The 12,453-nt window shown below is 45.0% G+C and overlaps 1 protein-coding gene across 1 annotated transcript in view; it reads right to left on the bottom strand.

Moving 5' to 3' along the window:
- The window catches only part of KNTC1 (kinetochore associated 1), a 265,358-nt gene that overhangs the window by 123,200 nt on the left and 129,705 nt on the right, over nt 1–12,453 (bottom strand). The window contains exons 29-31 of the mRNA XM_040416167.1: nt 10,123–10,226; nt 507–609; nt 294–428 (exon numbers count right to left, since the gene is read on the bottom strand). Of these exons, the coding sequence (XP_040272101.1) occupies nt 294–428; nt 507–609; nt 10,123–10,226 (342 nt within the window). The remainder of the gene's footprint in view (nt 1–293; nt 429–506; nt 610–10,122; nt 10,227–12,453) is intronic.

Raw genomic sequence — 12,453 nt, 5'->3', positions numbered from 1 at the left:
TCGGTTTGCAGTCATAATTTGTCTCTGGTCAAAAGCACTCGTATCCTTTCAATTGCCCATTTATCCTGCTTCAACCAAACCAACTTCAAGACCAGATTGATTACTTTCTGCCTAATATATTCCACTCCTCTACAGTTGCCAATGTCACAAGATAATCTAATTCACTCCACCTGATCTAATATTATGGCCGATCTGTCTATATGTACATTTTTGAGGTTTTGCCATCACAAATCTGGTACCAACTTATAAAAGTAATATGTTTAAAGGATTGTTAAGGAACTAGTTATACTTACTCTGTTCATGTAAATTAGCTGGACAATTCTGAAAATGTACACCTCTACTGTAGGTAGTTTATAAGCCTGGAAAATCTTTAAAGCATCTTCAAGAGAAGAAGGGGAATCCTGCTTTAAGATGTATTTAATCAAACCCTAAAAAAAAGGCAACAATGAACACAACCTGCCAGATAAATTCATTCCTGCATGTATGGACTAACATTAGTGTCTCACCATAATTTGTTTGTCATTTGAAAAATTAAAACCCCTTATTCCATAGTCTCGTAGAAGTTTGTTCATCTCCATGAGTCTGTAGCTTTCCTGTAATAATTTCACTCTAAAAAGAGTAAAAAGGAGATTTTTGTATAACTTACCAGTAAAATCTCTTTCTCGCTCTTCATTGGGGGACACAGGAACCGTGGGTTTAGCTATGTCCTCTAGGAGGCGTTGACACTAGTAAAAGCTGTTAGCTCCTCCCCTGGCAGCTATACCCCCTCCAGCCTGGAGAGAGAGCTTCAGTTTGTGAGAAGCAGTAGGAGAAGCAAGCCAACCAAAGAGAAAACACGTGGAAAACCAACCATGTCAAAGGACCCAACAGAGCCCAAACCAGCAACAGCTACAACTGTGGCCGGACAACAATACTGGGTGGGTGCTGTGTCCCCTAATGAAGAGCGAGAAAGAGATTTTACTGATAAGTTATACAAAAATCTCCTTTTCTCGCCCATATTCATTGGGGGATACAGGAACCGTGGGACGTTCAAGAGCAGTCCACAGGGAGGGAAAAACCACAGACCCATGGAAGCAAGCGTCCCTGCTGGTAGCTAAGAAACTGCCGCCTGCAAGACCTTGCGGGCTAAGCAGCGGCCGCCGATGCATAAGAATGCACCTGGAAAAAACTTTGTGAATGTGTGTAAGGAGGACCGGTAGCCTCGTTACACAACTGCGCAGTTGAGGCGCGATGCCCCAGAGCCCAAGAAGCGTCCGCCGCTCAGTGGAGCGAACCGTGACAGAGCCCAAGAAGCGTCCACCGCTCAGTGGAGCGAGCCATGACACCTAAGGGTGGAACCCTGCTCCGGGCGCGGTATACGTCAGCACTTGCAGACCGAATCCAACGTGCAATCGCCCTTTGGAGGCCGCCAACCCCTAGCGAGGACCGTCCGGAGCGAAATAGGGGTTCGTACGCCGAGAGGGACTGGAGGCTGCTAACAAGAACTCTGACAACGTCCAATAATGTAACTCCCTTCCGTGGCAGTGACGTCTCCAGGAAGGAAAACGAGGTCAGCATACCACACGCTACGGGGTCAACTCGGAGCGACTAGGATTTGTCGGAATGTCCTCCATCTGGATCCTCCGTAGAACCCTGGGATAGAGGAGAAGAAACACGTAAGGAGGGAGAACTCCCACCAAGGAGAATCAGGGCGTCCCGTCGCACGATTCTGGAACTCTGGCTCTGGAGAAAAAGGGTGGGAAGCTTTCGTGTAGATACCGTTAGCTCACACGGACCAATGGAAGAGTCCCCGTAGAAGGAGGAATGTGGAGGGCGCCACAGCCCACCAGTCTGGACCGGATCGAGCCTGGAAAGGAAGTCCACCAAACTAATACCCTGTGCAAATGTAGATGAGGGAAGGTAGCAACGTAGGAACTACCAAGGCATGCGGGACGGCTATGAACCCTGAGCCAGAGGGGGAAAAGACAGGAGAAGAATAGGCTAGGTTTGAGCCCATTCCCCGTCTGAGACCGGCACTGTACCAAAGTAGCCAAGGACTAAGTGGCTGTGCAAAAACACCGCCTGAGCAGGAAGCCAAGCAAGGGGAGACACACTGTATTGCTAGCCCCATACCCCAGCAAAGGAGGGGGTCCCCGTGGAGGCCACCGAATTCAGTGTTAAAAGAGTCCACCGCCGAAAGAGCTGTGCAGTAAGAACCAAGCATGTAGTGGTAAGCAACACCGCTCCCACAGTAGTAGCCAGTGCTTGCCCAGTCAGCACAAAACCGAGGGGGAGGCCTGAGACTATCCGTAGAAGCCACGTACCACACTGCCCCAGTGAAGTAGAGGTAACCTCAAAACTCTACCCGGAAGGGCGCTGAACAGGCGCAACTGCCAAGCTAGCTCCAGGGTAGGACCCCTACCTGAGGGGGATGTCCCACTGGAGTGACCACGAACTCGAGCATTAACGAAAATCTGCACCTGTGGAGTAGAACAAGCTGTAGGAGCTAAACCTGAGTGCCAGCATAACCACTTTCCCAGAGAAGGGGAATTGGAGGATAGAGAATACAGAGTAAGTGAAACACTCGACTCGCTGGAACGTACTCACCATATATGTGCAATGGAGTACGTACTACGTATTGATGCGGACAATATCATGACCGACTGGAACAACGTAGGCCCATGGAGATGGGGGTACTCTAGGACACAAGTGATGCTAGGAACCCCCTGAGAAGACAGAAGATGTTATAACCATGCACGAAACCAGCACCAAAGGAAGGAATAGCCACCGTGTCCACTGGTGGCACCCATATAGCACTAGGGTAAGAGTGCCGGGCACCTACGAGTACCGACTGTTGCCACGCCCCCTAGGAAATAAGCGAAGGCACCTCGAGCAGTGGTGCCGCAGAATTGCAGCATCCTAAGATGTTTAGTTATTCCCCGCTAGTGGAGCACTAGCGGAAGGGGGAAATGCGACAGAAATCACGGTGATGTGCAACATTCCGTCTATGGAAGGATATCGCGACAGTCGGAACCGTATGTAATGGTAGTGGAATAAGCTCCCTAAGGAAGGTGGATGCATACGGCAAGTACTAGGGAGAATACTTCACCTATGAAGGGGGGGGGGGGGCGAATGCCCACGGCGAAAACTAGTGCACATGGAGAGTCCTGTACCCCGTGGGAGTGCAATTGTTGCACCTAAGTAAGGGGGTAATGCATACAGCACACCATGTACCAGTGATAATGTCATCGCGCCATGAATGGATATGCATAGCAGGTCCCGAAACTCATGTCACTGTACTGAGTCCACCTATGGCAGGGGATAATGTATAAGGCAGGTACTTATCCCGAAGTAGTGCAATTACTCCACCTAAGGAAGGGTTAATGCATACCAAGTACTAAAGGCCACCTTAATAGAGATTGCGTCGGACTCATGTCAGGGTCTGAATCAGTGATTCTCGCCCCCCCCCCCCCCCCCCTCCCCCTCCTCCGGACGGATCCTCCCCAGTGAGGGAGGGTGTGTCTGAGCGTGACCCAAGGAGGAAGGGTGGGGTTGCGAGGAAAAAGATGCACTGTGTTCTGCTCGCGCATAGGTGTACTCCTCAGAATCTCGCCCCTGGCAGGAGTGGACTGCGCGGCGGGGACTTATCAACCAAACCACCCGGAGGATGGATTGGGAGTTCCAGAGATTCTCCCCTGTATTGCGGAGGTGAGAACCAACGGCCCCAGAGGACGGATTGGAATCCTTCAGAGGTCCATCACTAATTGCGCAGGAGGAATAATCAAACAAACGACCCGGAGGATGGATTGGGATCAGCAGCTGTCCTTCACGGGAGTTGCAGAGGAGAAGAATTATCAACCAAACGGGTTGGAGGGCGGATTGGGAACTATGAGAGGTGCTCCTTATCCGAGATAGGACATGGGCCCAGTATGGTACTGCACAGACAGGGCGGTCTTGCGGTAATGAGGGGCGGGGAGGGGGCCGTATGGACGCACATCTGTTCTGTTCTTTATTTTATTTTTTAAAACAAGATGACAGCCTCAAGCACAAGAGGCAGGAAAGGAACATTGCACTGGGACTGCCACGCCCCTTTAGAACTCTATCCCTCCCCAGATGCCGGCCAGGAAGGGTTAAGGTTATCTTCATGACCAGGGGCGGAGCCAGAAGGTCTCAGGGGGGGGGGGGGAGGTGCGCGCGCCCAGGGGACGAAGTGCGGCCCAGCAAGCCAAAGGGCAATCCAAATTATCGGCCGGGCCGCAGAGGGACCAAGTACCGCAAAATGAGCCCGCCCGGCAACGGACGGGGGCTCCACCCCGCGGACACCGGCGAGTCCTGGCAAAAAAACATAGCGGCCGGAACACCATGCGGTTGCACGGCCGAGTCGATTCTGGTGCCGTTTAACCCCTTCCGGAGCGGCGCGCTCGGGACATCTGGTCATGTAGTAAGTGCCGTCTACTGAGTAGTGAGGGGTGGGGAGCAATATCCGCTAGCAAGCGTCCTCCACAGAGTGCACAACAAGGTCTGGCCGTGCGCTCGGCCGCCATAGAAAAAACAACTGCCATGCGGTTATTCTGACATTGAACCCCTATGTGCCGTCCTGCTAGGGAAAGAGTGCCGATTTCCTGGCTGAATAAAACCTGCCAGAGGGGGAAGAAGGGAATGGCTACAGGATGCTGGGCTAAGCCCTGTGCCTAGTTAACCTGTGCATTACTGCCACCAGGTAGGGAGGGAGGGGGCGACCCAGGAGGGACATACTGACCTAAGTCCCGTGTACTCACCTCTCTCCATCCTCTTTACGTCCCTGTCGCCATTTTCACCCTTCCTCTGGTCCAGCAGGGTCACCCCTTCAGCCACTGGCACCGTAGTGGCAGGAAGCTGGAATTAAGGGACTTCGACGGGTGACCCCTTGGCTGGCGGGATGCAAGGAGCTAGGCTGCCCTGGTCCACCTTGTCTTCTGTGGGGGAGGCAGCAGTGCGGGTGACCGTCACTGGCGCAACTCGACCCCGGGAGAACAGGGAGGCGAGGCATCCACTGTTTTCCCATCTGAAAAAGAAGGAAAAAAATAAACTAAAATAAAAAAACTTCAGGGAGATCCCTGCAGAGCAGGGAGGTCTTGCCTCCTATTGACACTAGAAAAAACTGAAGCTCTCTCTCCAGGCTGGAGGAGGTATAGCTGCCAGGGGAGGAGCTAACAGCTTTTACTAGTGTCAACACCTCCTAGAGGACATAGCTATAACCCACGGTTCCTGTGTCCCCCAATGAATATGGGCGAGAAACATACATTTATAAACACAAATTACATGTAACATACAATAATAACAATCGAAGACGCCTTGATGTACTAATCATATGCTAAAGACTAGTGTTGAGCAAACTTTTGTTTTAAGTTCAGCGTCTAAAGTTCGGATTATCGAAGAATCCCGTTATTGATTCCGCTACCACGGACCGCAACGGAATTCGGAATCCATGTCGGGATTCTTCGTTAACCCGAAGCCGAACTTTAGACGCCGATCTTAAACCACAAGTTTGCTCAACACTACTAAAGACCAAACAAGTAGGTGGCAGACATCTTCAATAGCCGTCGGTCAACTGCTCATTTAGCTGACCGCTATTCTTATTAACACCCACATGCACCCTCGGGCAAGCTTGCTTGTGTTCTCAATGGGGAGGGGAGGGTAAAGCCGTATTTACATGGCCCAATGTCCATGAAACACTTGGGTGAAATGATCTGAAGTGCGGACACCTCAATCATCGTTCCTGGGCAGCATATCATGCAGTCTGCTGCTCAGTGACAATGCAACTGTATGAGGACGAGCAATCGCAGCAGCGATCACTTGTCGTCATACTGTGGAGGTGACTGCTGCATGTTAATGTGACACTTCACCTCCATTTAACAAACAGCTGATAGTTGGGAAGGAACGCTTCCTTCCTGACAAATGGCTGCTCCTTGCACCATCTAAATGCGGTTTAAGCTGCTAGCAGTTGATTATCTCCCTTTGTGGAAAAAAAAAATTCCAATGCTGAAACTCAGATAATGGAGGACAGACAGGAGACCCTCATACACATAAAATAGACATCTAGTGCCATGAAAATTGTCAGGTGTGGAAGGCTATATTTTTAAAGGGGTTGGCCACTTTCCAATACTAATGACCTATCCACTGGATAGGTCATCAATATGATATCGGTGGGGGTCCAGGTCCCGGCACCCCCACTGATTAGCTGTTTGAAGAGAACGCTGCTTTCCCTTCACTGTTTACCTGCTTGCCGTTGACATCACAGTGGCAAGGAAGTGTAATTGCAGCTTCTCTATCCCCATTCACTTCAATGGGAAGGATCAATTACACTGCCTCTTCCCGTTGAAGTGAATGGGGATGGAGGAGCTGTAATTACATCAGCTCGCCACTGTGATGTCAACAGCTAGCAGGTAAATAGCATAGAGAATGCAGCTTTCACAAGCGCTGCATTCTCTTTAAACATCTGATCAGCAGGCTGCCTGGAGTCGGACCTCTGCCGATCTAATATTCATTACCTATTCTGAGGATAGGTCAACGATATAGGAAACTGGCCAACCCCTTTAAGTGTATGAGCACCTCAAAGGGAACCTGTCACCTCTACTATGCTACCCCCACTGAGCGTTTCTAAATGTTCATTGTGTTACCCTAAACATATAAAAAAAAAAATATTTCGTTTGCAGACGAATTCAATAAGTATTATGCATTTTTTTAATTCCTGCCTTTTATGCAAATTAATATAAAAGAGTCATATCTTAATTGTGTGACCAGAGAAGAGTCATATTTTTAAGCTCTGACTCATCTCAGGTTAATTTGCATATGTATCAAATCGTATTTTTTATACAATAAAAGCACACAGAGCTATGGGGACTGGGTATTGCAGATGTGCTAGCAGCCATCTAGCAACCCATGTCCTCAGCTCTATACCCAAAATCCCGGTGACAGGTTCCCTTTCAGGTTAGCTGCAATTTAGATAACACAATAGGATTTTATGGTCATCTAAGGCTACTTTCACACTAGCCTTAATATTTTCCGGTATTGAGATCCGTCATAGGGTCTCAATACCGGGAAAAAACGCTTCAGTTTTGTCCCTATTCATTGTCAATGGGGACAAAACGTAACTGAACAGAATGGAATACTCCAAAATGCATTCCGTTCTGTTCTCATACTGGAGAGACAACAGCAGCATGCTGCTGTTTGCTTTCCGTCTTGGGATGCGGAACAAGATGGATCCGTCATGAGGTCAAGTCAATGGGGATGAATCAGTTTTCTCTCACACAATCTGACAATAGAAAACTGATCCATCCCCCATTGACTTTCTATGGAGTTCATGACGGATCAGTCTTGGCTTTGTTAAAGATAATACAACCGGATCCGTTCATAACAAATGCAGACGGTTGTATTATCAGTAACGGAAGTGTTTTTTGCTGAACCCTGCCGGATCCAGCAAAAACGCTAGTGTGAAAGTAGCCTAAGTAGAACCATGGGGTCTAGGTGTTTCATACACAATGCATTAGGAAAATCTTGTGCTAATTTTGTTTTAAAAATTATAATTTTTTGCAAATGTATTAAAAAATGTGAAGTAGAATTTTGCATAAACATAAGTATTCAGACCCTTTGCCATCATACTTTAACCCTTAGGATACCAGAAGTTTTTTTCTTTAAATTTTTCTTCCCCATCTTCCTTGAGCCATAACTTTTTTATATTAACGTTCACACAGCTGTATGAGGGCTTATTTTTTGCGGGACAAGTTGTTCTTTCTAATGCCACAATTTATTTTGGCATACAATGTAGTGAGAAGCAGGGAATTGGAACAAAAACGCAATTTCTCCACCGTTTTACGGGTTTTGTTGTTAAAATGATACCACATAAGTATAAAAAACAAGATGGCTGCACACCATTATACATACAAACAATAGAGCTGAGAAATGGGGGTCATTCCAGATAAAAGTGGTACAATACCGACTATAAATGAGTTAGGCTGAGTTCACATGGGCATGACAAATTTGTTCAGGATGTGTCCCGGGTGTACTGTGGTAAACCCGCGGGAGTAGGTACCCAATTGCAGTCAGTTTTGACTGTGATTGCATTCCGTTGTTCAGTTTTTATCGCACGGGTGCAATGCGTTTTGCACGCGCGTGATAAAAACCTGAATGTGGCACCCAGACCCGAACTTCTTCACAGAAGTTCAGGTTTGGGTTCGGTGGTGTGTAGATGTAATTATTTTCCCTTATAACATGGTTATAAGGGAAAATAATAGCATTCTTTAATACAGAATGCTTAGTAGGTCAATTGAGGGTTAAAAAATAAAAAATAATTAACTCACCTCATTCAATTGATCGCGTAGCTGCCGGTCTCCTGTTCTTTCTTCAGGACCTGTCAAAGGACCTGTGGTGACGTCACTGAGATCATCACATGGTCCAATCACATAGTCCATCACCACGGTGATGGACGATGTGATTGTACCATGTGATGTGACGTCACCACAGGTCCTTTAGCCGGCAGCTCATGATTAAAGAAGTAAGAAGAGATCGGCAACTACGCGATCAAGAGGAGGTGGTGAGTTAATTATTTTTTAACCCTCAATTGACCTTCTACTAAGCATTCTGTATTAAAGGGAAAATAATACAGTGAATAGACTGTCATCTTAGCAACCATGTGTGAAAATCGCACCGCATCCGCACTTGCTTGCGATTTTCACTTAGCCCCATTCACTTCTATGGGGCCTGCGTTGCGTGATAAACGCACTATATAGAGCATGCTGCGATTTTCACGCAACGCATAAGTGATGCGTGAAAATCACCGCTCATGTGCACAGCCCCATAGAAGTGAATGGGTCAGGATTCAGTGCGGGTGTAATGCGTTCACCTCACGCATTGCACCGGCGCGGAAATCTCGCCCGTGTGAACTCAGCCTTAATGGAAGCTCTTAGCGCACATATTTGCTCAAACATGTGTCGGGCCTGGGAGTTCTGAGCAGAGTACGTATGTATCTGGTCACTACACTGCCCTGAATATTGTAGGCTTAAGCAAGTCCAAAGAGAGGCAGTATATTTAGTGTTAGGGACCCATCTGCAAAAGCCACCTTGACGCCTGGTAAATGGGCCCGACACATGTTTGAGTAAATTTGTGCGCTATGAGCTTAAATTAACTCATTTATAGTTGGTATTGTACCACTTTTATCTTGAATGACCCCAATTTCTCAGCTCTATTGTTTCCATTAACATCCCTACAGTGAAGCATGGCGCTGGCAGCATTAGGGTACATTCACACGACCGTGTGTAATCCTTTCCGGTTTGCGGTCCGCAAATAACAGAACCGCGTGTCCGCATTTTGCGGACAAACGACTTCCATATGTCTTCCGTTTTTTACGGTCCGCAAAAAAAACAGAAGAAGAAAAAAAATATAAAAAATAAAAAGAAGAGCGAAAAAAAAAAAAGAATGTGGTCCTGATAAACAGTGCATTTGAAAATCTTCGATTACGGATTTTTGAAGGCCTTAATAGGCCTTCAAAAATAGGTAAACGGATCCGCAAAAAACTGATGACATATGGAAACCATTCCATATGTCATCCGGAATTTCCGGATACATTGACGTGAATGCTCCTGCGGACCGATCTGTACGGACAATAGTAGGACATGCTTCATATTTTTGCTGAATAGAAATTCGGACACACGGATACGGACAACATACTGAATGTTGTCCGCACATTTTATTCACCCATAGGAATGAATGGGTCCGCTTCTATTCCGCAAAATGCGGAACGGATGCGGAAAAAATAATACGGTCGTGTGAATGTACCCTTATGCTGTATGGGTGTCTTAGCAGCTGGAAAAGGGAAACTGGTCAGGGTTGAGAGAAAGCTGAATAGTGAAAGAAAAAGAGAATAAACAGCGCTCTGGACCTCAGACTGGGCTGAGGGTTAAAGGGGTTGTCTCACATCAACAAATGACATTTATAATGTACAGAAAATTCATACAAAGCATGACAAAAACATAACAAAATGTGAAAAAAGTGAAAGGGCATGAAGATTTTCAAATGCACTGTTTATCAGGACCACATGAAGCTGGACTTGTCAGGTTTCCCTTACTTTACTTAGTAGAATAACAGTGAATATAATTATTTTCTTACTTGGGATGATCCATCTCCAGATGTTGCTTTACAAGCTGCTCAACTGCATCACTCCAAGGCACCACAGCACCATACATAATTTGAAGTACTGCATCAAATATTAACTGGACAGAAAAAAAAAGACTGGAAATTATGGAATATGCATAAACAATTTTAGAATAAAAAAAAAAGAAAAAGAAAAAAAAAAAAGTATTTTTCATACAATCCTGCACTATCATTAAGACAGTCAATTTATAAAACAGTGTCCATAACACAAGACATTAAAGCATGTTTTAAAACGTTTGTACAGGTATGAAACAATTTAGCAAATGAGGACAAATCTTTAAAATAAAGGATAGAAAAAAGGTTGTGTTTACTTAAAGTGCACCTGTCTGCAGGACTGATCCTATTAACCCCTTCAACCCCAGGCCCGTTTTCACCTTCCTGCCAAGGCCATTTTTTGCAAATATGACATGTCATTTTATGTGGTGATAACTTTAAAACGCTTTTACTTATCCAGGCCATTCTGAGAATGTTTTCTCGTCACATATTGTACTTCATGACAGTGGTAAAAATAAGTTAAAAAAAAAAACACATTTATATTCATAAAAAAAAAATACCAAATTTACCAAAAATTTCGAAAAATTTGCAAATTTCAATTTCTTTACTTTTATAATAGATAGTAATACCTTCAAAAATAGTAATTACTTTACATTCCTCATAGGTCTACTTCATGTTTGGATCATTTTGAAAATTACATTTAATTTTTTGGGGACGTTAGAAGGCATAGAAGTATGGAAGCAAATCTTGAAATTTTTCGGAAAATTTCCAAAACCCACTTTTTAAGGACCAGTTCAGGTCTGAAGTCACTTTGTGAGGCTTACATAATAGAAACCACCCAAAAATGACCCCATTTTAGAAACTACACCCCTCAAGGTATACAAAACTGATTTTACAAACTTTCTTAACCCTTTAGGTGTTCCACAAGAATTGATGGAAAATGTAGATGAAATTTCAGAATTTCACTTTTTTGGCAGATTTTAAATTTTAATCCATTTTTTCCAGTAGCAAAGGAAGAGTTAACAGCCAAACCAAACTCAATATTTATTACCCTGATTCTGCGGTTTACAGAAACCCCACATGTGATCGTAAACTGCTGTACGGGCACACGGCAGGGCGCAGAAGGAAAGGAACACCATATGGTTTTTGGAAGGCAAATTTAGCTGAACTGGTTTTTAGATGCCATGTCCCATTTGAAGCCCCCCTGATGCACCCCTACAGTAGAAACTCAAAAAAGTGACCACATTTTGGAAACTACGTTATAAGGTGCCAGTTGGATTAGTAGTATTTTGGGGGACATATGATTTTTTATTGCTCTATATTAAGTTTTTTGTGAGGCAAGGTAACAAAAAAATTGATGTTTTTGCACCGTTTTTATGTTTTATTTTTACAGCGTTTAACCGAGGGATTAGGTCATGTGACTTTTTTTTTATAGAAAAGATCGTTACGCACGTGGCAATACCTAATATGTATACTTTTTTTTTTTTTTCACTTTAGCACAATAATAGCAGTTTTGAAGCAAAAAATAATCATATTTTAGTGTATCAGTCTGAGAGCCATAGCTTTTTTTTATTTTTTGACCGATTCTATCAGGTAGGGTCTCATTTTTTGCAGGATGAGGTGACGGTCTGATTGGTACTATTTAAGGGGGCATACGCCTTTTTGTTCACTTGCTGTTGCAATTTATGTGATGTAATGTGACAAAAATGGCTTTTTTTTTAAACTGTTTTAATTTTTTTACGGTGTTCACCTGAGTGGTTATGTCATGTGATATTTTTATAGAGCTGTTCGTTACGGACGTGGCGATACCTAATATCTATACTTTTTTTTCACTTTAGCAGTTTGGAAGCAAAAAATAATCATATTTTAGTGTCTCAGTCAGAGCCATAGCTTTTTTTATTTTTTTACCGATTCTTTCAGGTAGGGTCTCATTTTTTGCGGGATGAGGTGACGGTCTGATTTGGGGGGCATACGCCTTTTTGATCGCTTGGTGTTGCACTTTTTGTGGTGTAAGGTGACAAAAAGGAGATTTTTTTGTGAAACTCACCTGTAAAATCTTTTTCTCGTCTTTTCCATTGGGGGACACAGACCATGGGTATAGCCTAGGCCATTACCAGGAGGAGACACTATGCAAATAAAGAAGAAAGCTCCTCGTCCACGGGCTATACCCTCAGGCTCCCACAGGAGGACCTCAGTTCGTGCAAAAGCAGTAGGAGAAGGAGACCAAAAACTTTGCAAAAGAAAAAACCTAACAACGGAATACCGCCATCGGACCGAAACCATAAGGTTCCA

Source organism: Bufo bufo, chromosome 2, assembly GCF_905171765.1.
Source record: "Bufo bufo chromosome 2, aBufBuf1.1, whole genome shotgun sequence".
In the NCBI taxonomy this organism is placed as follows: Eukaryota; Metazoa; Chordata; class Amphibia; order Anura; family Bufonidae; genus Bufo; species Bufo bufo.
Note: the sequence above shows the minus strand (reverse complement) of the source record. Positions and strands in the feature narration are given on the sequence as shown.